The 24,089-nt window shown below is 53.1% G+C and overlaps 1 protein-coding gene and 1 long non-coding RNA gene across 5 annotated transcripts; one reads left to right on the top strand and one right to left on the bottom strand.

The window, feature by feature from the left end:
- BAK1 (BCL2 antagonist/killer 1) lies at positions 1–19,856 on the top strand. 4 transcript variants are annotated; one of them, XM_075054767.1, is made up of 6 exons: positions 1–695; positions 4,805–4,924; positions 11,308–11,440; positions 11,574–11,717; positions 13,877–14,057; positions 14,253–19,856. In XM_075054767.1, exons 2-6 carry the CDS (start codon positions 4,837–4,839, stop codon positions 14,355–14,357), a joined length of 651 nt encoding a protein of 216 aa, XP_074910868.1. In that variant the 5' UTR covers positions 1–695; positions 4,805–4,836; the 3' UTR covers positions 14,358–19,856. The 4 variants fall into 4 exon arrangements, with proteins under 4 accessions (XP_074910868.1, XP_074910864.1, XP_074910865.1 ...); XM_075054763.1 differs by having other exon boundaries at positions 6–695; positions 11,305–11,440; XM_075054764.1 differs by lacking the exon at positions 1–695 and adding an exon at positions 1,735–1,821 and having other exon boundaries at positions 11,305–11,440.
- Positions 19,552–24,089, bottom strand: LOC142043521 (uncharacterized). Its single transcript, XR_012654063.1, has 3 exons — positions 23,994–24,089; positions 20,667–20,745; positions 19,552–19,767 (listed from the first exon to the last, which is right to left on the bottom strand). It is a non-coding gene; the product is annotated as an uncharacterized LOC142043521 (long non-coding RNA).

The following is a 24,089-nucleotide window of genomic DNA, read 5'->3' as shown; positions in this document are numbered from 1 at the left end:
GATCAACACAGAAGTTTCCTACTAGAAACCAGAAATGCTCTTAATAATGACTTTAACGGGGCTCCTGGCCCTACCTGCCAGGGAACCTGACGGAGGACAAACCGATCGTGCTGAGGTGCCACAGCCTTAACAAAAAGGTCAGAAATTCACTGGAGAATCCACGGAGAAGCCGAAGACTCCCAGAGAACCACGACGAGCAAAGCACTGGGATGTCCCGTGCCACGCCATCCCCGCACAGCCGAGCTCAGCGGAGCAGCCCCCGACCCCGCTCCCAGCAAAACCGCAGCCAGGGCGATGCCCCGGGGCCTCAGCACCCCCCAGGAGCCCCGTAACCCCCCTTTCCCCCCGCCTGCAGCCCCGCCGCGGTGCTCGGCGCTGCGCAGAGCCGCACGGCAGCCGCTTTCCCACGCTCGGGCCGGGGAAGGTGCCTCTAGAGGGAGCTAAACCCTCCCCGGCTCCGCGGCTGCGTCTATGGTCTGGGGTTGGGTTTCTAATTTTTTTTTTTTTTTTTTTTTTTTTCTTCTCTTCTCTCTCCCTTCTTTTCCCTCCTCCTCCCCGGCCCTGCTCGCTTCCTTCCCCCGCGCCGCGCTCCGGGGAGGAGGCAGGAAGGGAGGCGGCGGGGATGGAGCAGCTCCCCGCCGGGATGCGTTAGCTTCCCGGGACACCCCGGCCCGCTTGGTCCTCGCCGGGACGCGGTGAGTAGCGGGGAGACACCCCCCCACACCCCCCCATGGCCCTCAGCCTCCCCCCCGGGATGGGTTATCTTTAGTCACCCGGCCCGGCCGGGGTTGCCGGGAGCCGGGGGAGGGATGTACCGGGAACCCCGGGGTGCCGGCGGGCTCCGGGGGAGCCCGGCGAGGCGGGAGGGGTGGGAAGAGCCGCAGGGCCTCATCCTGCACCGCCCGGTGAAGAAGGTTAAAGTACACAGGGGTACCGCAGCAAGCAGCGCTCCGGCGTGTGCGATAGCTGGGCCAGGGCTGAAAGGTCTCGCTCTTGAGCTGATCGTTGCCCCAAAGAGGGAATATCATCTTTTTAATAATATTTTCTCCAGGTGGGGTTTTTTTCCCCCTTCCTTGCAAGGCCGCGGTGGTGACAGCCCCTCCCGGCATCCCCATGCCAGCGCTCAGTGGGGGGGGTCAGGGTGGACAAAGTTGGTTGAGGTGTCGGTGGGAAGAGTTGTACTGGGGTGATATCCGTCTCGCCCCGCGCGGGGCTGTGACCTGACACGGGTACGGCACGTGTGGCTTTGCCGGTTCGCCCGCACCGCTTCCCGCCCAGCAGCACCGGGGATCTCCGGGAACGCGGGTGCGCGGGCTTTTGGGGGACCCTGGTTGCACCGTCTGCGTCTGCTGGGGCTCGTGGGCCAGCTGGACCCTGGTGCCGTGCTGCGTGGGTAAACACCAAACTGGAGAAACTCACCTGTTTGCTCTTCTATGGCAGGCTGGGAGGAGCGGGCCTGATTCTGCGCCGTCCGTGCAGGGATGTCAGTAGGGCACAGGAGTCCTGCGGGATCTCTGTCCTGGAGAGAGTTAGCTGCCCTGCACGCCACGTGATGGAATCACTCCCATGCACGGGCCCAGGGCCAGACCTGTGAACTGCTCGTCCCAGAGGATGCTCCATGCATTTCCTGCAACAGGATCTTCATAACATGTCGGGGGGGACTTCAGAGCCCCATAGCCTGACTTGCTCATAGGGATTAATGGCTGCTCCTGCACACCCTCTCCGCTCCTGCAGCTTGCAATTCTGCCTCCCTCTCTGGGCCGGTCCCGCCATCTTCCCGGCATCCAGGCACTTTCCTTTGGAGAAAAGTTGGGAGAAGTGGTGAGCATGTCATGAGGTCACACAGGAAATGTGTCAGAGACCGTTAAGGAGATGAGGGTGAACGGAGAAACAGTTGAGGCAAAGGTCTTTTTTTTTTTTATTAGGGAAGGCTGGCAGGTTCCAGGAAGGCTGATTCCTTGCATGGCAGGTACTAGTTAATAAAGATAAGACTCCTGTGCCATCTTGGAGGTGTTGCTAAATCCACATCCTAGGTGCTGTCTGCTGCTTTTAACCCTTTGTTGCCTCCTACAAGAGCAAAAAGTCAGGGTGGAGCTGAATCTTTTAGCAGCTGCTGAGAATTAGACACTGCTCCCCGTAACCTGCAGCTTCCCCCAAGCCCTCTCTTGAGCCCCATCTCAAGTCCTGGAGCTTTGGACTGTCTTTAAGTGTATGGCTGTCATCCTCCTTGACGCCCCTCCCTGCTCTTTTCCAGTAACAAAGGTGGAATGGGGCAAATCAAAGGGGCATTGGGCTGGAAAGCAGGAGGAATCTAGGCAGCAGCACTCTTGATACTGGAGAGGATGGTCCAAGGCACTTTGACCCCAGCAGACACTGGCAGCGAGCTATCTTGGGTGTTCACTTGGTTTGCAGGAGTAGGAGGTTAGGGTGCTCGCCGGGAAGGAGGTTGGGGAGCGGCAGCATGCTGACAGGGATGTAGCTGCCAGTCCCAGATGTGCACATGTGCAAAAGGGCTGCCGTGTCCCATGTTGCAAGAGAAGAAAGCACTGCAAGAAACTATATTGAGAAGGAAACCGAAAATGAAAGTTCCTCTTAAATGACGGCCACAGTCGCAGCCTGCTGCTTCCTACGGGTTTGGCAGACGGCAAATGTGAAGAATCACTTGAGTCAGCTGCTTCTCTGGCACTGGACTCCTGTGCTTACCAGCCATCCTTCATACCGAGCAGCCAGGTCTGCATCAGAAATTCCCTGTTATCTGTGGCTGAGCTCTGGGTCAGAGGCAGCGGATTGGTGTGAAACACAGTCGGTTGCACCGATAGACCAAACTCTAAAACTCCAGAGGCAGCTGAACTCTTTGGCTGGATGCGTCCACATCCTCCCCAGCACATCCTCTGGGTGTAGCAGCATGGAGTACAGTAGAAATTCATACTGCTTTGCTTACCCACGAACTCCAGAGAGCTGCTCCGAGTCTGGTCTTGCTTCCTCTTGAAAGGCACAGAGGCTTTCCTAGGCAAGGTGGGCTGCAGCTGTAGCCTTGCTACGCGCCCGAGGAGGGGCTGGGGATGGCAGCGGAGGAAGCACGGGAGGGTTTCCTCCGGGGAGGAGGGGACGGGGGCACGTGCATCCGCTCCAAGCGCTCCCGGAGCTGTCTCCATCACGTCCCGGAGCAGAGAAGAGCAAGGAGAGGAGCAGCTCTGGAGCCTGGGTGTCTGCTGAACTGGGCAAGTAGGAGCCAGCTCTCCTCCCAGCTTTACCCTTGGTCTCAACTGCTGATCCTCATTGCATTTTCAGCTTTTCCATGGATGGGGATGTTTGAGGTTGGGGAGGAAAAGGGAAATCCTGTCCTCGGAGGCGCGTAGGAAAAAACAGCATCTCTGTCTGCGTGTCACTGCTGCTCAGGCTCCCTGAATGCAGCTATGCAAAGACATGATGGCTTTCTAAGCCAGGCTGATAAGCTTTGCATTTCCAGCCCCCCATCCCTACCTTGACTGCAGGCAGTACTTCGCATTACTGCTTGTAGTCTCAATTTATTTTCCCTTTTGAATAACCTTCAGTGTGAGGTTGTAAGCTCAGACCACGTGTTGCACTTCTAATCTTGACATAGGTGGTTATTTATCCATGACCAGCACTTTGTTAAATTTTTGCCCAGGATACAACTGAAACTTCTGGGTGCTGATGTGTCTTCATGAATTTAGACCTGGTGCAAATCGGAAAACCCACCGGTTCAGCCCTGTAGAAGTCTGGCCTGGGAACATGTACTGGCATGCCAAACAGCAGGCTGGGACCTGCAGTGATCTCTCTCTAACCCTGACGGTAACCGCGTGGCCTCACTTCCTTCTCTGCAAAAACCAGAGGGTGAGGTCAGTGCGATGAGCAGAAGGGTAAAGGAGCTGCCGTGAGCCCTGAACTACGGGACTGGGCTTAGGATACCTGTGAAGTTCAGGGGTGATATGAACCACGCGTTTGGTTCTCACTTGATTTTCTTACTCTGAGAGGAGCTCAGAGTAAGAAACATAAAGAACAAGGGGAATTAGAGGCTCTGGATTTAGGAAAACAGAGAGCTCATCTCTTGTAGAAGTAGTGGAAAACAAGCCGGAGGTGCTTGCCAGGAGACGTCGGCACTGTCGCTGCAGCTCCGCGTGGGAGCCACGGCAGCTCGGTGTGGTTGCAGGTCGGTTTGCTCTTGCCGCGCTCTGAACCGTCGTGGTTGCAGGTGGGGGTAGCGGCAGCAGCAGCAGCAGCATTTCGGGCAGCAGCAGAGCCCCACGACTCAGCTCCCAGACACGTTCCTCCGGGCGCAGCCAGGGAGTCGTAGAACCCTTTGTGCCGTGATTTTTTTGCATTCATCCCAGCGTGAAGCCACTGCAGATGCAGCTGTTGTCTGGGCTGAGTAAGAGCCGGTGCAGCCCGTGGCACTTGCTGAGTGGGTCAGAGGAGAGCTGGGCTCGTTTCCAGCAAGGGTGGGGAGGTGGCGAAGCGGGGTAGGGAGTTGGGTGACTTCTCTCTTCTGGCATATGACTGTCCGCAAACGTGTTACTGAGAAGAGGCAGGAAGAGAGGAAAAAAATCTAGCCAAGGGACTTGGTGTGGCCAGGAATCGGGGAGCAAGGGTGCCGGGAAGGGAGGAGCCAGGCTGCTGGCAGAGATAAAAGCAGGCAGCGTTGCTCTTCTGAGCACTTGGCTCAGCCGGAGGGGCTTCCTAAGGCCGGCCTGGGAGCTGTGTAAGGGAGCAAGGGGCCGCCAGGCTCCCGTGTCCCTTCTGGCTGCTCGTAACCTGGTTCGCTTACTGTCTCTTGTCATTCCAGGTAAAGCCGATACTCCCAAGCATCTCTCTGCAATGGCCTCAGGGAACGACGGTGACCCACCGAGGGCCCACAGACGCCGGGGAAGCAACAGGCGCAGGCTGTCACAAGAGCTCAACTCAGGTAAAAAGGTTGCTGTGATATTCAGGGGATGAAGCATTTTCAACCCATTCTTTTTTTTTTTTCCCCTGCTGTGTCTCTTTGAAAATACGGGGTTTTTTCATACCTCCAGGGCCCTTTGCAAGACTGGGATAACAGATCAGTTCCGTAAAGCTGAATTGAACTGGGAGAGCACACGCTCAATGCTTTTGGGAGACGCTTGGCATTGGATTAGCGCGGTGGGCAGCAAGAGGGGCTTGAAAGGCATGGAGGGAGCTGCTGGACTGGGGTACGCTGGCAGCTCTGGGCAGGCAGGCTGAGGCAGGCATAGCGGGGTGCCACCGGGCACAGGGGTTGCGACGTGGGACAGATCACCCCGGCTTGGCTGCGAGATGTACGTCTGGTTCCTGATGTCATTTACTTTCCCTTCCCTGAGCACAGGAGAGCGAAAGGTGCTTGATGTTTAAGACACAGAGAAAAAAACACGTCTTGCTGAGCAGCGCCTGGTCTCAGGCAGTTGGTTTCAGTCTTGCTGCATCGGCTGCTGGATGAAATCGGGTCTCCGGTGTGCCTTGGCATAGCAGCGATGAAAAGTTATGGCTCGCCAACATTCAGAAGCGGTTCAGTCCGTTTCTCCTGTGTGCCGAGCCCAGCAGACTGTGTAATTGCGTTTCACACTAATGGGTGAAACTGGGAACGGGGCCGAAAGGAACCCAGGAAAAACCTCAGCTCCCGTTTCATCCCCAAATGATAAAATGCCGCTGCACAGAAAGCTGTTAAACATGGGTGACTTCTTAACCTGCTTGCAGGTGGACTTGTAAATAAGGCTGAGTCACTGCAGCTCTGTCAATAATGGAGATTAGAAGCTATACCTAACTGCTTATGTATTTGAGCTCAGATCCAGCTCAGAGCTGTTTTATTGGCCTGATAACGTTATTTATACTCTGGTATTGCCTGGACTCCTCTCCGTCTCAGAGTACCATTTGTGCTAGATCCTGCATGAATACACTGGAAGAAAAAATACCCTGTCCTTCCCTTACCAAAGTCTACAAGGTATGAGAAGAAATAAATAAGAGCAGTTGTTTACGTATGCTGATTTCCTGTTGAGGCCAATGAGATGCTGATGTGAAAACCAGTAAGAGGATCAGGCCCTGAGCTCTAACCACACTGTTGTACAGTCACGCTTCCTGTACACTTGCAAATACTTACTGGCTGTACTGGCATCCCTCTGCTTCCCAAAACTCAGGGGGTCCCTCAGGAATTTGGAGGTGGGATTTGCATGCCTCTTAGGGAGAAGCCTCAGGGACTCCAGTGGGAAAAGAAATGTGCAGCTTCCACCAACACGTGCTACGGGATTATGGGGTGGAAGGCGGTTTTCTTCAATAGGTATTAAGCCTGGCTTTCATTTAGGGCTCGCTTGCTCTGTTTGTTTATCTTTGGACGTGGTAGGGAGTGAAGAGATTGCTGCTCAAGGACTCGCTTGAGCATCGTTCCGAGCCCTTGTTCTACCAGCCGTTGCTCGGGGCATGGACAAGATGCTGCTGCTTCTGTCTAGGTTGGGTGGCGATTTGTACTTCTGGTGGTTTTAGGGCATGGTGGACGAAGGCAGGAGCTTCATACTCCTGGCAGTATGGGGTGGGAGGCCCAGGACCAACGGTGCTGAGCTGAGCTTAGGAAACAGGGCTCAGACTTCAGAAAAGTAACCTTGCCCTCCTTCAGTTCTCATCTGTAACGTGGCAGTGGCAGTGCCTCCCCATTCGGATGTGCTGCCAGGGTCCGCACACAGCTGCAGGAATGGCTTGGACAATTCCGTCGAGGCTTAGATCTGTGGGACACGCCATGGACGTGGCTGTCCTCACACTTGCAGGTAACCATGCCAAATGCAGCTCAGCCCCCACTACACTGCAGAGGGGCTGATGAAAATATGGCTTATGTGGTCACACTCAGCTCCGGTGTGGACCACATTAGCTGGAATCCCAAAGTACTTTGGTGAGAAAAGCGATGTATTGCTATGTCCACTCCTTATTACTAAGGAGATGGAGAGAGCTTTGATGTCAGTCTCTGCAGGGATGTCCAGGGTGTCAGGGCTGTGCATGGAAAGCCCAGCCACCCTGCCTCACCGTTTGCAGAGTCAGATTGGCAACTGTTCTCTTCCTCAGATTACCTGGGCTTTCTCATCTGTCCGTGTGTGTTTAATACTCACGTAACATACCTGGAGAGGTGTGAGATTTGGTCCTTAGTTGTTTATCTTAGCTCTGGACTTGATGTTGCAAGTCATGAACTGATAAATAGTTGCTTGGGGATGTTAGTCATGCATCTGCGAGTGTCTTCATCTCCCAGACCACCTGCGAAATGAGTAGGAAAAATGCGAGCTGCCTGTTTAAACCTGGATTCTCATACATTCTGCAGAGCACCCGAAATCATTTAAATGTACTTTTCTCTCGTCTGGTGCCCATGCAGTTCCTATTTCCAGCACACACACAAGAGTACTGGACTTCCCGTTGAAATGCCTCTCCCATCAATATGTGGTTTCCTTTTTTAAAAGAAAAAAAAATATATAAATCATCCTTCTGATGACTGTGCTGGGAAATAACTCTGCTATGGAATTGCCTCATGACTCCCTTGTTCTGGCCTGCAAAGGATGCCCCAAAAAGTCTTTTATGAAAAACTTGATGGGGCAGAGGAAGATACATTGCCAGAGCTGAGATGCCCACCCATCTGGAGCATCCCACTGAGCACTGGATCCAGTGTCCCTTTGCAATTCAGTACATTAGCAAATATGGGACAGGTCTCAGCTTGGGCAGCGAAGTACCAGAGAAAAACCTTGCTGCAGCCCCCAGCCCCTCCTGAAAGTGTGTAGCTCTGGGTGTGTTGGTGGGACACCATTGAACAACAGAATTAAAGCAGGTTTCTTGAGTCCAGCCCAGAATCTAGACCAGAGCATCTCCCTCACTGACAGATGAATTTCTGTCTTAAAACCAAGGGTGTTTGCCCATTAGCTCTGCAGGGAGGCTGTTTGTGAATATTGCTCCTCTTTTGGGTGAGAAGATACTTGTTCTAAATAGCAGAATAAGGGGAAGGGCTTTGTGCTGTGCAGACGCCTCTGGGGACGGCAGTTTTCCATTTCCCTGTCTAGAAGCTTTGCTCTCGGGTGCACGCTGTGCAGGATTATGCCAGCATGATGCAGTGTCAGGTTGATCAGCCTTTGATCCTGGATTCCATTGCTATTGACAGGCGACCGAGTTCACAAGGGGCTGCCTTGCCCAGCAGAAGCTAACCCAAATCCAGATATTGCTCATCCTACACTTGAATTGCAGCTACCATAAGGTGGAGCTGAGCTTCCCCTCGAGGCAGAAATCTCCAGAGACGGTTCTTGGTTCCCCAGAGCTGTCTTCTCCCTTCGAAGCCCGTAGCTGTTTCCAGGCTGGATATCTCCCTCTGTGCAAACAGATGCACCTCTCAGTGTAGTTACTGCCTGTCTCCTGAGCTCAAAAGGGATGCTGCCAGGTTGCATCTGTCATTATTACAGTCTGTAGCAAGGCTATTTAGTTGTAACAAGGTCTGATGGATAACTTTGGTGAGACCTGCCAGTTTTTACTATAGCGCAGCTGCTCTGCGGGAGATGAGAACAATGAGAAATAAAGGAGCTTGCACAGAAACGCGGGTGTTGCACGTTTGAGACTGGCCGGGGTCCGGTCAATGTTGTCTACAGTGTGGGTCCAGGCAAGAGGTTGTTGGGGCAGGTCCGGTCGAGATGCTGAGAGTGAGCTGGGGACCGAGGATGACGGGGTCGCTGCTCCGTGAAGCAGAAGCGGAGCAGGTCCTCCCTTGCAGTGTGGGGGTTCGCAGCAGCTCGTGAGCCCCCTAACACGGCCCCGATGATCCCACAGGGAGACCAAAGATCCCAGAGGAGCTCCAAACCGCTCTCCCCCCTCTCCGCTGCCAGTACTGGGAGTCCACAAGGCAAATCTTGATCCGGATCCTCTTCCTTTGAGTGGGAGAGACCCAGAGATGGTCCCAGTGGGTGCTGTGGGTTAGCACCTGGGGGAAAAAGATGTGCGTTCGCTTGTCCTTGTGTTACTAAAAATAGCGCCTTGGGGTAGTTAAAACTAGGGATTTTTTTTGGTACACTTATTTCCTCTTTTGTTCTCGCAGTGTGTTTACCCTGTCTCTCACTGAAACTGTGAGTCAGTCGGTTTCGTTTTCTGGCTCTCGGTGGAGCGGTCACTGGCTCCGCTGGCTCCTCCATAAGGTGGGATTTGTTTACCGCCAAATAAACCTGTTCCTGCAAAACAAAAAACAATCCCCTGAAAACACAGCGACCAGGGCTTGTCATTTCCCTTCACCTTTATTTACCCAACCCAAACTCTGCGTAACCTGAGTCTTTGCACGACAGGTCCTCTCCCTTCCCCGCACCCCATCCAGGGCTGGGCCCGTCTCCCCGGAGCCGCACGTGGGCCATGTAGATGTGACCAGCTGGAAAAACCCGGTGACGAGTAGCACGGCATGTTTTGGAGACTTGGATACAGGGTTTTATGGGGCAGTGTTGCCAGGACAGCTGTGTCCATGAGGCCAGGTCCTGACATCCCAGCTCTGGCATGTTGCTCAGGCACGAGCATCTCTACATTGGAAATGCAGTTTCCAGTGGCCAGAGAACTGCGTGGCCAGTCTGGTGGGTGGATGTACTGGTGTGCTGGGAAAGGGTTTTAACTGGGTTGGCTGCAGTGAGCTGCACCGCTGCTAGACAGTGTTGCTGGTGCAGATGTGCTGCTGCATGTCACCAGCACGCCTTGCAGGACGATCACCTAAAGCCACGGGTTTGCAGGGTCCTGCGCTTCTGACGTTGCCCCAGGTAGCTCATTTACCTGGGCTTTGCACCTTGTTTAATGGCTGTGAATCTCCACCCTGAATGGTGATACCCTGCCAAATGAGCAGGGCTCTGATCCATCCATACCGTTTCTGTCCCCTACAAATTTTGCATCTTAGAAAAGAAACTGGAAAAAACTGTGTTACCGGGACCTTAGGGCCAGCTCCCCCGAGCCCTGCGGCATGACTTAGCTGGGCTGCCATCAGTTCGGGAACTGGTGCTCTAGCCCAGATTGCTTCTTGAGCCAGCTGAAACCGAGCTGTAATCAAAGACATCCCGTGACAGTCCGGGTACTTTCCCCAGGAGCTATGTAATGCATGTGATAAGGTATCGGTCACCATGGTACCTACGGGACTGAAACGCCTCGCCGGGGGCTCCCTGCTCTGGAGGGGGCAGGTCCTGGCCACATCCAGACCCTTGCTCTTCCCCGAGCAGCGTGGCCACGGGGGACACACGTGGGGGTCTCAAGCTCGAGCCGTTTTCGGATGGGCGCGCGCTTATCGACGCCCGTTGTTTCTGACTCGCTTCCTGCTTGCGCAGAGCTGGGTCGGTTTTCGCGCGCTGTCGGGGCCGGGTGACGTTACCGCACGGGCGCGTTCCCCCGCTGAACCCTGAATACCTGGCGTGCCGAGCCCTGCTTGTTTACAAGAGCAGGGGAAGGAGGCTGTGGCACCCAAAACCAGCCTCAGCTCACCCCCTGCCCGGCTGCAGCCTCCCGCTCGCCGTGCAACGGGCTCGTGGCTTCCACGGGTATTTTTTAGCGAAGCACTGTCTGCTCTCGCACAGTGGCAATGGGTGTGCTGGAGCAGGAACAGGCATTCGGTTCAAGCTTATCACCTGGCTGTTTATCTGCTTTCAAGCGCAAGATGGGGAGTCACCTCTCTGGGTTACAGTTTAGGAGTTATTCAAAAGCTCGTCTCCTTTCTGCTCTGCCAGCAGCTCATGCAGAAGTTGCAAACCCTGCCCTGGCATTGCCGCTGCCGGGCCGATGGGTGTCTGCGAGACCGGTGATGCGTGATTGAATCGGCAAGGAATTATACCAAAATGACCAATTTGACTTTTGCTCACCACATCATTGCTGATGCCGTGCTAGGGCAAGATCGTTGGTGACATTGAAAAACAAAGATTGTTTGCTGAGGGTTGATGGGCAGCACTAGACTGAGCTTTGCCTCCAGTTTGGGTTTGAATCTGAGATTCCTGAACTTGTTCGTGCTGAGCAAACCCCTTATCAAGAGGTAACAGAGCTGCCAAGCACAAGCACTTGAACATCTGGTTTGTGTTGTGACAGTCCTGTAGCTGTCTCTTGCCAAAAATGGATTCAAAAGGTGGGCCTGTGCCCCGAAGAACAAAGACTGGCTTAAAAATTAGTTTTCTGAGAACTAATTTATGTTGGATTCTTTTTGTTTTACTGCAAAAGGCCAGAGTTAATACAAACAGCACAAATTTAGGCTGAAAATGAGGGAGTGGTCTCTTTCCGACTTGGGAAAGGGGGGAGACGAGTTTCTCCCTTGACTTTTCTTCCTTTTGTCTCTCTCAGAAGACCAGGTGGTGGAGGAGACGGAGGAGGTGTTTCGGAGCTATGCCTTCTACCGCTACCAACAGGAGAGAGAGGAGAGAGGGGAGGAGGTGCCCATGGACCCAGAGATTGTGGAGATCCAGCAGGAGCTGGGCAGGTAAAAACTCTGATACCAACCGTATGCACGTTCCTCAACCCCATTCTGAGCCAGGCTCTATTACAGATCCACCCCTCACTCCTGCTTACCAGTCTTGCTGACCTCTCCATAACGCCGTCTTCCCTCTGGGCAGCACCGGGAGCCGGGTAGGAAGGCGCCTGGCCATCATCGGTGATGACATTAATAAGCGGTACGATGCGGAGTTTCGCTGCATGCTGAAATCCTTGCAGCCCACCAAGGAGAACGTCTACGAGCACTTCACCAGAATAGCCTCCAGGTAAGGCCACAGGCTCCCTCAGCATGGGCTGGATGCCTTCTCCGGGAGAAGACCGGGGAAGGAAGGGTCAGACGGGGTGCAATGCAGTCGGTTAAACCCTGGCCCCCACCCCAGAGCAGCTACCCCAGTATGCAGACCCTGTCCATTCAAGCTTCACCCACCGTCCCTGGGTTGAGCTCCCAACGAGCTCACCGTGACGGTTCCTGTGTTTTCTGCCTGTCTGCTCTTTCTCCTGCGCACTGCCTGGACGGTCTTCACCTGACAATCACCTCGCAGTCCTTGCACAAGCTGACCGGGGTCAGAAAGTTTGGGGGAACGTGCCTGGGAAGCGTGGCCCGGGCATCAGTAGCCAAGTGAATGTCCCAGCCACCCTTCAGGGGTACGACCAGCCCCGGACCATGGCAGACTTGCTGCTGGTCCCACTGCCGCTTGCGCAATAGCTGGAAAGCCCTGATGAGTCAGGCTTTCAGAGGCACAAAGCAAACGCAGCTGCAGGCTGCGGGGATGGGCAGGTACTCGCTGCCCTTGGTGTGGTCCACATGGAACAGGATCCGACTAACTCAGCATGGGGGATGCTCCGCGGGCTTGCGGAGCCTGTAGCCATCTCGTGCAGGCGACGCGTGCCCACCTCACCCACGCAAAGCGCAGCAACAGGGTGAAGAGCGAAGGCAAACACCTGGACGACTTACAGCCCTGACTGCCTGAAGTACAGGCTTGGATCGAGGTGGCTGTCGAGGGGTTCGGTTCTCACCTCTCTCTGTCTGTAGGGAAACCAAGTATGCACGTGAAATGGTTTGCCCAGGGTCATGCAGAAGACCTCTGGCAGAGCCAGGAGGGAAGCCGGGGTCTCTGGGTTCCCAGGTCCCGGGCTCCCGTCTCTCCTCCGAGTACGCCTGGCTCCGGCACAGCCCCGTCCCTGGGCACCCTCCGCTCAGTGTTTGTTGTCTAACTGCCTCTCTTCTGTCCTTTTCCTGCTCCCCTGTCCTTGGGAAGCCATGCTGCGCTGTTTTCACCGCTTTGCCAGCCTGAGGCGGTTAACGCACCGCAAACAGGTAAATTAACCTCTGTCCCTCTCTTTGCGCTACCTGTTTCTCTGTAGTTCCTTCCCTGGCTCTAACTTCCCTCTCCCTCTGCCACCTCCACGGGGGCAGCTCCACGCCAGGGCTCTGCAGAGAAGACAGTTCCCTTTGGCTGTGCAGACAGGGACCACTAGGACAGGGCACCAGGTTAAAACACAGAGGCCGAGCCTACTCTTTTTTTTATCCCCCCCCCCCCCCTTTTTTTTCCTTCTTGCTTGCCTTGCTGGAAACCAGGAAAAACACCTTCAAAAACTGGTCTAGATAAATCAGTGCCAAACCTGCCCACAGCGATGCAGTTTGTGCCCACAGCAACCAAAAGCTGGATCAGAAGCAGCAGGCGTCGAGTAGGCACGTTTTGGAGCCCCCCCAGCCCCTGCGAGCCTCAGTCTAAGGAAGGATCAGGTTTTGTTCTTGGAGGGGTTTGTCTGCGCAGGAAAAGGGAAAATCCTGTTCTAACATGCTTTGTCCTTAGATATAATTAAACTTCCTTACCTCCTCCAGGTATGACCGCACAAGCAAGGGATGCTCTGGGACAGGTGGGTGGTAGTTCCTGCTCCTGGCTGCATGTGTAGCAGCTACTGAGCTTGCTGCAGCCTACAGCCTGACGGCTTAAACCACCACCAGTCCCAGCTTACCTTGTTTAATACCCTTGCCCATGAAAACGCAGGACCTCCAGGCAGCTGATGTGCCCTGCATTCGGACAGAGACCTCAGGGAAAGGCAGGACAGGCAGGAAGGTGGCAGGTCAACAACGGCCACCGCAAAGCTTCCCCTCCAGCACTTCAGAGCTTGTAGCTGTGTAGACTTTTTCCCTAGGACATCCCTAACCCACCTGGCTGAGACAAAGAGCGGTTGTGACCGAGACTGTGTTTGTTCTGCTCCGAAAGCACATCCTGGTTATGGGCGGCCACGTGTCGCTTAGCCACAAAATGACTATGTTGTCTGCGCGGCTGGGATGCAGCCCGAGAACTAACACAGCATCCCCAGTCCTGCTCAAGAGCCCGTGGCCTGGGATGCAGAGACTAGGGAGGTCCGAGCCAGCCACGGCAGTGATTTAATCAGACCATCGGCTTCATTTCAGCTTGTTCGAGAGCGGCATTAACTGGGGCCGGGTGATTGCGCTGCTGGGTTTCGGCTACCGCATGGCCATCCACGTCTACCAGCACGGCACAAGGGGTTTCCTCTACTGGATCACCCGCTACGTCTCGGAGTTCATGCTCCGCAACCGCATCGCCCAGTGGATCGCCCAGCAGGGAGGATGGGTGAGCCAGCGGGAGCGCGGGGCTGTCCCGGGGGGAATTTGGGGACAAGGGGAGGCAGCCGTGCTCCGGCCGGTGAACGGTGCAACCTGGGGACTACGGCACTGCTGCGGTCGGTGGGTTATCCGGGTGCCAGCAGAGCAGCAACCTGGCCCAGGCAGATCTAACACGCTCTGGTTATTCTCTGTTTCCCGTCAGGTGGCTGCACTCGAGCTGGACAATGTTTACATGAAGTACATGCTGGTGGTGGTGGCCCTGGTCATGGTGGGGCATTTAGTGGTACGACGCTTCTTCAGGCCCTAACTGACGTGGGGGCAGAGGCTGGGGGGGTCCGGCCAAGCTCTCTCTCAAATCTCTGCTCTGCGTTGACGTCTCCCAAGAGAGGGGGGAATTCGAGGAACCTCCGAGAGAGAGAGCAGCTTGGACCTGTGACCCTCCCGCCACGGGGCCCAGGGTCTCTGCCATCTATGCAGACACCACCAGGAGCTATGGGGGAGAAGAATTGGGGGAAAGGCTCAACTTTGTTGCCTGTTTTATGCCTCACTTAACTGCTGAGGACACTGCGATGGTCCTAGCACGCAGCAGCGAGGCAGAACAGGCTCCTCTGGAGTCAAGAGTCCGAGGGAACAAATGTGTTGTGATAATGCCAGCATGTGTGTGTGTGCGAGTGTGTGGGTCTTGTCCGCTCCGTGGGGCAGGTGCAGAGCTCCCCATTTGCTAATGGCTCTAGCCCAGACCATCGCCGCATTTGAGGAGGGATTGCAGCCTTGGTTGCTGCAGTTGTTGTCTGTAAGTCACTGGAGGGGCAAGCCAGCATTGGCCCACGCGGGGCTTGCTTTCACCTTCCCTCTGATCCTGAGCCCAAGCTCTTGAGCATTCTCTTTCCTTTTAACAAGCATCCCTACCCCTTTTTAAAGAAACACACAGACTACCTGTCCTCTGACAGTCGATGGAAACATCTGGCAGCACCGGCAGGCAGGTTTTTCCCTGCCGCAGCCCGAACCTGGAGACCTGCAGCTCTCCCGTGGCTGATGCAGGTGCTGGGGTGCAGCCTCACCGCCCTCCGTGAGCTCCCAGGCTGCGGACCAGCAGACCTAGGAAGCACCAGCAGGTTTCCGAACACTAAAAAGCTGTGGGGTTACGAGTGGTCGGTGTAGGCAGCCTGCCTGCCTTCCCTCCGGTTCTGCTGGGGGCTTCCATTCAGTAGACTTGGGTGCTGGCAAACAAGCAGCCCAAGTGAGACCAGTTGGTCTCCCTTGCTCTCAGTGGGAGGCACTGGAGTTGCATCCCATCCCTGCACCAGCTCTTTGCTTTCTGAGCTCAGCTGAGCAGGATGGTGCAGGCATGCCCCAGTTAAGCCCAGGGCTGCAGTGTTTTATAGCTGCCCGGAGAGCAGGACCCAGCGTCTTTGGGAAGTGACTTCAGCTTGTTCTGTTCATGACTAATGCTTGAGCATGATTTTTGGGGGAGGGAGGGAAGCAAGCTCCACTCTCCCATCCCAAATCTTTCTGGCTTCTATAAAATAGGGAGAGCACCCCAGCGTGGACCGCATGGTTTAGCTCTGTTCTTTTTACTCCAGGTGACACTGTAAGGCTTGAAACTGTGACTGGCCCCTGTCTGAGCCAAACTCACCCTACCTATTCCAGCATCACCCATCTCCTAGAGCAGGTCAGCCAGCTGGGGGAGGGAGCCGGAGGGACCTCGGAGGTGGGAAATGAGCGGTGGTCCTCGGTCTGGGCTCCTCTCCTAATGCAGACAGAGCCCTTCTGGGCTGGAGCCTGGGACAACGGGAGTCACAGTATCGTAGCCCTAAAGAGGCTGAGCCTCCTGCCCTCTGGGGCCTTTCCGCGATGGCTGGAGCGGGGAACTTGCCTGGTATTGCTACCGCAAAACGGGCTGAGTGACCACAGCTGACAGCGCTCCCACTCATCTCTGCGGCGTGGGGATCGCCAAACTGGGGCAGAGCCCGGCTCACCTGCAGTCTGCCTGGTGTCACCCGCTGCGGGGACACCGTGAGAGCCCAACGGGGGTCAGGGACACCTTGAGAGCAGCCCATCTGCCCCACTGTAACAAAGGCGTTCCTGCCAGACGGCTGTCTAACCTGTTTTTAAAACCCTCCAGTATTGCCTCCCCCATATCACTGATTCTTACCTTAACTTTACCTTCAGATAGATTTCTTTTTTCCCCCTCAATGCCTATCCCTCACTGCAGTTTAAGCTTGTTACTACACGTCCTGTCCAAGCACAGGGACAGGACACCTTGCATCCTTTCTCCTTGCAGCTGCAGAGGCTTAGCAGGACCAGCCATAATTTTATAAAACACTTACGTCCCTCATGTTCCTGCCTCTTTTAACATAAGAATAGCAAACTTCTCAGCCTATTTCCATATCAGGGTCTTTCTGTGCTTATCATTTTGACCCTGACTGTTTCTGCAGTATCCCTTTCCCTGGTGGAATGCCCTGGACTGTGCTTAATAGAAAGCATTAAAATATTTGCTATAATATTCCTCTTCTATATCTCTCTGTTTTGGTTGCTTTATTTGTTTTATCTGTGCTGAGCAGCACAAATCCCAGTGGATTTTCCATGCTCAGGTTTTGCGGCCATGCTGACTCTTTGAGCAGCTGAATGCCCACCGAGCTCGTTTGTCCCCTTGCAAATATATTTATTGCTTTGCATTTATCCACACGCAACTTCATTTACCATCGTGCCACCTGGTCACCCGTTTCGAGGAGATCTTGAGATTTCCTCAAGATCTCAAGACTCTTCTCTGGTGTGAACCAGTCTAACCAATTTAGTATCATCTGCAGTTTCCCATCCCCACTCCTTACCTTCTTTTTTTGGGTGACACCACCACCAGATGGAGCCTTTTTGCCACGATGAGAATGAACTACTAATTGTCATTTTCCTTTTCTCTTAATCAGCCCCATTATTGACATGTCACTGTCCTCTAGGGTAGTTCTCTGGTTCGGTTGTGTCTCCAGCGGGACTTTTTCAGAGGACCTTGGAAAACAGTGTATCAGCTTTTATTCACTACTTCACTGACACACTCCAAGAACTCTAACAGATTGGAGAGAACTTTTGCTTGTACAAAAAGCCATGCTGCTTGTAATTTATTCTCATCTTCCAGATAAAATGTTTCACCTTGCAAACCAAATTCAGCTGTAAGGCCAGCAGACTTTAAATGAAGAACATTTTTCAGCTTTATGGTAGATGATCAAGCCTTAGTAAAGTCTGTGATACCAGGTACCAGGACAGAGAAGGGAACTTTTAAAATAGGTGCTATAGCAAAGGAAAGTTTCCGTTTTATCCGTTTTCTCAGGGGATTTGCAGGGAGGATTGTCTCAGGATATCAGCATATTGTCTCCCTCTGCTCTCACCTCTCCTAGCCTTCCTGACACTGGTTAGCAAGTGGAAAAAAGCTTGAACTGGGACTGTGAGTGGGCAACTGGTCTGTAGTGCTGTGTCCTGTCACTGGATGGCAACAGCACTGCAGGCACAGCCACCAGGGTGCTGGCTCTGAGGGAAAAAAAAACAAACCTTCCAGGTCCCATCTTTGTCCAGGAGCCCTCAATATCCATCAGCTGTGGTCTGCACACCCAGAGTTGTGGGTGTGCACTGTGCTCTGACCCATAGCAAAGGCAGGCATCACTGGTTTGTACTGGACTGCTGGTAGGGAAAGCGCCAGGTGCTTTAGTGGGGCAGGAACAGGCTGCAGCAGGGTTGGATTTGCTGGGATCAAATCAGACCAAGCTGAGAAGGCTTGGTTCTCCCCAGAAGCTGATGCTCTTTGTAGGGTTGGTGGGCTCTCTCGTGAGGGCCACAGCGGGTATCTACCTCGAAGCCCCACTCGGCAGAGTTTGGGCAGGGGGCCTGGACAAGGTACCACAGGCCACCTTGACTACATGCAGAAGGCTTTTTCTCTGGGACTGGCAGTGCCAGGAGCCAGTTTTACAAAAAAGTACGTCTCTGCTATAGAAGCAAGAGCTCTAGATAAAACTACTTTCCTAGAATAACCCCAGACTTTTTACAGGGCTGAATTAGCTACTTTATTCTGTGGGGATAAAGCCCTGATCAACTACAATATTTTTAACCAGTGTAAACGTTGTGTAACCACCAACCCAGTCACATATTGTACCTTGTAGGAAAGCAAGCCCATCTGATGCACTGAATGGCAGGCTGTCCCTGCTGCTACCTTCCTAGCCACTGCGGTGCTACTGGGGCACGACTGCCCCTGGGGCTTTGGCTTCTTCCCTTGGTGAGCAAGGGAAGCAGGGGTGGGAAGCCCTCAGCTGGAAAATGAAAGCAGAAGATGAGGAGAGGGCTCTGCCATACACAAGGAGAGGATTGTTCAGTGAATCATTTGGGTTGGAAGGAAAGTCTCGCCCCCACTCAAAGCAAGGCTACCTAAATCACCGCAGGGTTTGGTGGACAGCTGCTGAGCGAGCATGCCGTTTTTCTAGCATCAGAGACCCAAGCTGGGTTTGCACCTGAGGAAGGACTGGCTCTCTCTGACGCCTACAACTTAGCTGCACCCACTGGTGCCAGTGGCTGCCCGGTCTGCTCACTCCTAGAGCTGGTAGGAAGAGGGACCAAAGAAAAGCCTGTGCTGGTTCCCTTCTCCACCCAGCCCCAGGATCAACAGATAGGATGGCTTCAGCATCACAGTGCCCAGTGAAGGCTGACGTGCACCCCCAGAAGTAGCAAAGAGGGGGTGCAGGCTGTCCGGGTAGCAGTGCCAGTCCCCAGGGCTGGAGGAACCGTGCGTGGATGCAAGTCAGGGCAGCTGGTCACAGCCCCACTCGAGGCCACAAGCTCTACACCGTGGTTCCTTGTACCTCTCCCTGCCAGCTCCCTACCTATCAAGGGGTGCAGGAAGGAAAAGGTACATTTGGTGAGGATTTCTTTGTGCAAGAGGCTACCCCAGGAGAGGTGTTAAGGGAGCATAGCAGAGGGAGTTGTCCAGACAGAAAACTCTTGGTTCAAGCAGAAGCATCTGTCTTCAGGAGGGTGGGCAGAAGAATTTCATTCAGAGGGTTACAATGGGTGCATAGAAAAGGGGTGAGAGGCTGAAGAAAGAGTCCCCTTTACTGAGCCTATGCGAGAGCATTTTTCACTCCCACCCTCTTTTCTTCTGGACGGAAGAATCTGCCTGAGCTATTAGTTTGGTTGTCAGAACCACCTCTCCCTTCTAGCCATTCCTCACGCTGCGAGCCAGATCCCGAGCCATCCCTGCCAAACGCCGGGTGCCACAGGGTTCAGGCTGGCAAGGACCAGCACTGCCCTGGAGAAACTGGTCTCTTCATGGTCAGGACTAGTGGCAGCCTTCTGTGAAGCTCTGTGTGATGGGTTTTACACATATACTTGAAACTAATTCTGGTTCTTCCTTGCCTTCTTCACAGTATCAAAGCGCATGGTGTTTCACAGCTCCTTCCCTTCTCCACCCCTCCAGGAAGCCCCAGTCTCTCCCAGCACTGCAGGAAGGGGACAGGGTGTATGATGGAGCAATAAAGCATGCTTTGCACTGACTCTGGAGGGAAGGGACCTGTAAACACCTTTCCTTTCCAGGGGGAGGATGAGAGGAAGACCACAGGTTGTCCCAGTAGCAGCAGGGAGATGGGGAACAAGCTCTGTCTGCAGGCCAGCCTTTCCCCAGTGCAGGTCATCTTTAAATGGCAGGCAAAGGGGCTATGTGGAACATGGTGGGTTGCTTTTACCTGAAAAAAAAAAAACCATTTCTTTCACAAATATTCTGTTTTAAAATGATGTAATATATATATGTGAAAATAAAAATGGTACATGCAGTGCAAACTCTTTTCCTGGCTGTGTTGAGGGTTTTCTTCCAGAAGCTGTACTCCTTTGCAGGGTGCTCTGGGTAGCTCTTGGGTGCATTATAGGTCCCATGCACAAATTTGCACAAGCTAGTCTCAGCTGCCCCATTAGTTTAGGGATACCAGGCATTCTTACACTTTCTCTAGCATGAAAAGTTAGATAGGGAGAGAAATCTGCTGCTGAAGCTTGCTTTGCCATCCCTGAGAAATACTGCCTTTACAGCAGATGCTGTGGGGATGAAGAAGAGACCACGGTAGTAATCTGCTGTCTGATCAGCTGCTCAGCCTGCCCAGAAGTTAAGGATCTTATCTCTGGTGCATCCACACCTCCCTAGTAGGAAACAATAAGGACAGGAAATTGCAAAGGAAAAATCCATTACAGAGGAGTAGAACAGGATTCTCAACTGCCATAAAACACTCCAGCAAATCAAAGGGAGATGGGTGTTCATATCAGAAAAGCCCAACACGTACAAGATGGAGAGATGCTACCACTGTCCTGTATTGGAATGACAGCAATACCTCCTGCTAGCTAACCACTCCAGCTGAGTGCCCAGAGAACTCGCATTGCTAAACGGAACTAGGGTTGGCACAAAGATGGGAAGCTGGGGCTCCTGCAACAGTCACTGTCCTGGGCTACCTTTCCCAAATACCAGCTCAGATCCCCAGGCTATGCCACTTTCAGCTGCTCTCTTTTCGCATGCCAAGACAGGGCATGAGCTTGTACCAAGCTGCCCTCCCTTTCCTGCACTGCTCTCCTTTGCTCAGAGACAAACCTTGCGGCTTACCTGATTTTTTCACCCCTCACAGGACAGGTCTGGATTCCAGCTTCCACCAGCTGTTCCTACTGCAGAGCTCCAGCAGTATCTGTAAGGGGTAAAGAAGCAGGTGATGGCAGGGGGACACGATGCTTTAACACCACTGCCTGGGGGGGTGAGAGCTGTGCCTTGTTAATGAGCACACTGCCTCGCTAATAAGCACAGAGACCCCCAGTCACCCCCACCTGGAACCACTTCTGCTGATGCCTCCCCACCTCCAGCACTGGTCACTGTAGTCCTTGCTTTTGGGGCTGGGAGGAACCTCCCAAGGGAGTCCCAGCCTCTTGGTCACTGGTTGTGGTGGGAGCCCAGGGCAGCCCCCGGTGACTGCGAGGGGTCAGGGGAGACACTGTCTCCATCAGCCCTTGCTGATGGACATGGAGCATCCTTCCCGTTTCCCTGTCCCCACCCTCGATAAGGATCTGCTGTTCTGGCTAAGAAAAGGAGGGGGCTGGGCAGTGGCAGGATTTGTGGTTACTGTAGGACGCTGTGGTGTAACAGGGGGGGTTTTACAACGAGGGTGGCTCTGCTGGCATCGGTCAGCCAGCTTAGCGATGAATCCAAGTGACTGCACAGCTCCCATCCCCTGCTCTGTCCCATCCCACGTCATTGCAAACAGGTCTGTCGATCCAACAGAGCAATGACGGCTTCGAGCCGTTGCCCTTCGTGCTCCCTGGGTGCCTGGATTTGCAATTTCTGCCTCTGAATGCCAGTCAGTTAAAATGAGGGAGGAGAGATGGAGGGCAGGATGCTTGCCAGCATGGTCTGGGACCAGAAGGTGCCGGAGGGTCTGAACCCAGGCCATGCCCATTTTCTGCAGAATTAATCCAGGGGAATGTGTATGTGAGCTCTGGGAGAAGGAGAGGAGATGAAGGCTCCGGTTATAAATTGCTGTCGAGAGTGGGGGCTCAGGCTTTCCACACAATCAGCCAGTAGCAGATTAAGCATTGGAATCTAAACAAATATTTACCCTCTAGTTCCTGGTCTCTATAAATAGCCCTATGTCACAGTTGCCAGTTGGTACTTTAGGATTGCTGCAGTGAGATTCGAGCAAGATGAGAGTATTCCCAGTCACGCAATCTTGCGCATACCTGGCTGACCTGACGCTCTGCACATAAAAACACGCTGCTGAAACTCTGTCCCTTGCTGTCACTGCCTCTCTGTGCAAGTAAAGGTTAAACTTTAACAAAAGATAAATGGCCCCAATTAAAGAGCCAGCTGCTCCTCTAATCCACTTTGTGTCCTGCCCCAAAACCAGATCAAGCTCCTAATTAAATTACCAAAAAAAAAAATTAAGGCCGCTATTATTGAAGTGTTTGCCTTTGGCCATTCAAATAGAATTGACCCTAAACCAGAATCCAAGATCTGGTAGCAATCTAGATCTAGATCTGGTATTTGAGACAGGTACCTTATGTCTAAAACTGGGTCAAACTCTGAACCACCCAGAGTTTTGCGGAAATAAAGGCTTTTCTAGTTAACTTCCAGGATATGAAATGAGAGTGGGCAGGAGCTGGGAAATCACACTTGTTTTTATCATCTTAATTTTAAAAATAAAAATCCTTCGCTCCCAGGCAGGTTTCCTTCATTTGGCATGTGTTTGAAGCTTCTCAGCCCCTGGCTAAGATTCAGCACTCTGTCATTACAATGTCAGGGTTACGCTTCCTCCCAAGGGCTTGTTCACGTCCATTCATCTCACGCATCATTTCTACCACTGATATCTGGGATTCCACATGGGACCTGGCTGCATTGACACAAATGAATTGAAGGAAACAGACTTTGATCTCCCGGCTGAAAGGGGAACACGTGCAGCAGTAAAACCCCATGATTGACATGAACTGGCACTAGCACCTCCGACAGCGGGAGTGCCTTTGTGGCAGCGCTGTGAGAATAGCTTGCAGCAAACAGTTTACTAAGCCAGTGGTTTTTTCCATCCTCTGAATTGGCAGCCAGAGATGCAGAGTCTTCTCCAGTTTATTCCTTATTCCCAGATCTCCCTGACTTTCCCTGAACAATCTCCATGTATCAGGGTGGTCTGGGCAAGTTCAAGAGAAGACAACCCTGGAGCTACGTCTATCGGTTAGACCACGGGGTGAGGTGAGCTTGTTCCAGCACACGTGACTGTTCTGACGCGTATGAAGTTGGGCTCTGCTCTGCTTTCCTGGCAGTCATACAGCTTTCTGGATCAAAGCTGGAGTCTGTCCAGATATCAAGAACTCTGGCAAAGCAATTTCATGTCTGCACTCAATATACCATTTACACATACCCTTATCATCAGATGGCTGTGGGGAATACTGCGGTAATTCAATGCCCTTGCATGGATCTCTCTTGTAAAGGAGGAACCTCTTCTATTAAAGTTAGAAGACCTGATTCAGCACAAAGCAAGCAATAAATTCAGTTTTCTACTTACACCAGTCCTTGAAGGAGACCAAACCATAACACCGCCTTTGTTCAAGTCGTATTTCTAATTCAGAACTCCCTCTCTCCAAAAATGCCCTCGCATTTGCTTGAACCATGACTCTGCCCATCAACTTGTTCACCAGAATAGTCCAGGGAAGTAACCTGGCATTTACCATGTGCTGATTGTGCTCTTCTGGGGGGATTTACACCCGTGATTTAGGTGGGGTTGTTCTACACTTACTCTGCAGAACCTGGCCCAAAGGTCAGAAAGCTGAAACTGGATGAGGTCTACATGGCTCAGATGACACCCTCTTTGAACTCTACGGCAGCACACAAGTAGCACAAGATGTTTCACAACCCTTTTTTCCTTGTGAGCTTGCAAAATTGTGTAGCTAAACAATGACAACACATGCAATGACCATGGCTCAGCTTGAAAATAAAGCAATCCTACCATCAAGTCACCAAGCAGCAAGGCTTTGCCAAGGCAGCAGCACAGCTTTCTAAGAAGAAATGAGTCATTTTTAGCAGCTGGCACATATGAGTGAGGGAAAGGCAAACCCACAAAGACAGCAAAATTCTGGCACTCTACAGCTTGTTCAGACTTTGAGCCTTGTCTTTAAAACAATTCATAGATGCTCATTTTGCTATTTGCAAGAAGTGTTACTCCAGCTGCATCCCCATCTTTGTTACTCCTTGGTGCAGATGTTGTCAGGGGAAAACGCAACTAAGCATCATTCCCAGCAGAAGCATTGTCCTTCATCTCTTCTAGACTTTGCAGCTGGCAACTCCTCTGCTGCTGAATGGAAAAAAACATGCTTCTGCCACGACAAGTTTGTGTGGACCATCATGCCAAGGGTAAAGCCACCACTTAAGAACCACCCCAGCTGCTGAGGAACTGACCTTAAAAGCCACCAGAGAAGGACATCAGGAATGGATACTGCATTTCTCCTGTGATCCGCTCACCGTCTCTACCTGGACGGTGCTCAGATGTGAAAC

This window comes from Buteo buteo, chromosome 23, assembly GCF_964188355.1.
Source record: "Buteo buteo chromosome 23, bButBut1.hap1.1, whole genome shotgun sequence".
Classification (NCBI taxonomy): Eukaryota; Metazoa; Chordata; class Aves; order Accipitriformes; family Accipitridae; genus Buteo; species Buteo buteo.
This window is presented reverse-complemented; position numbering and strand designations above follow the sequence as displayed.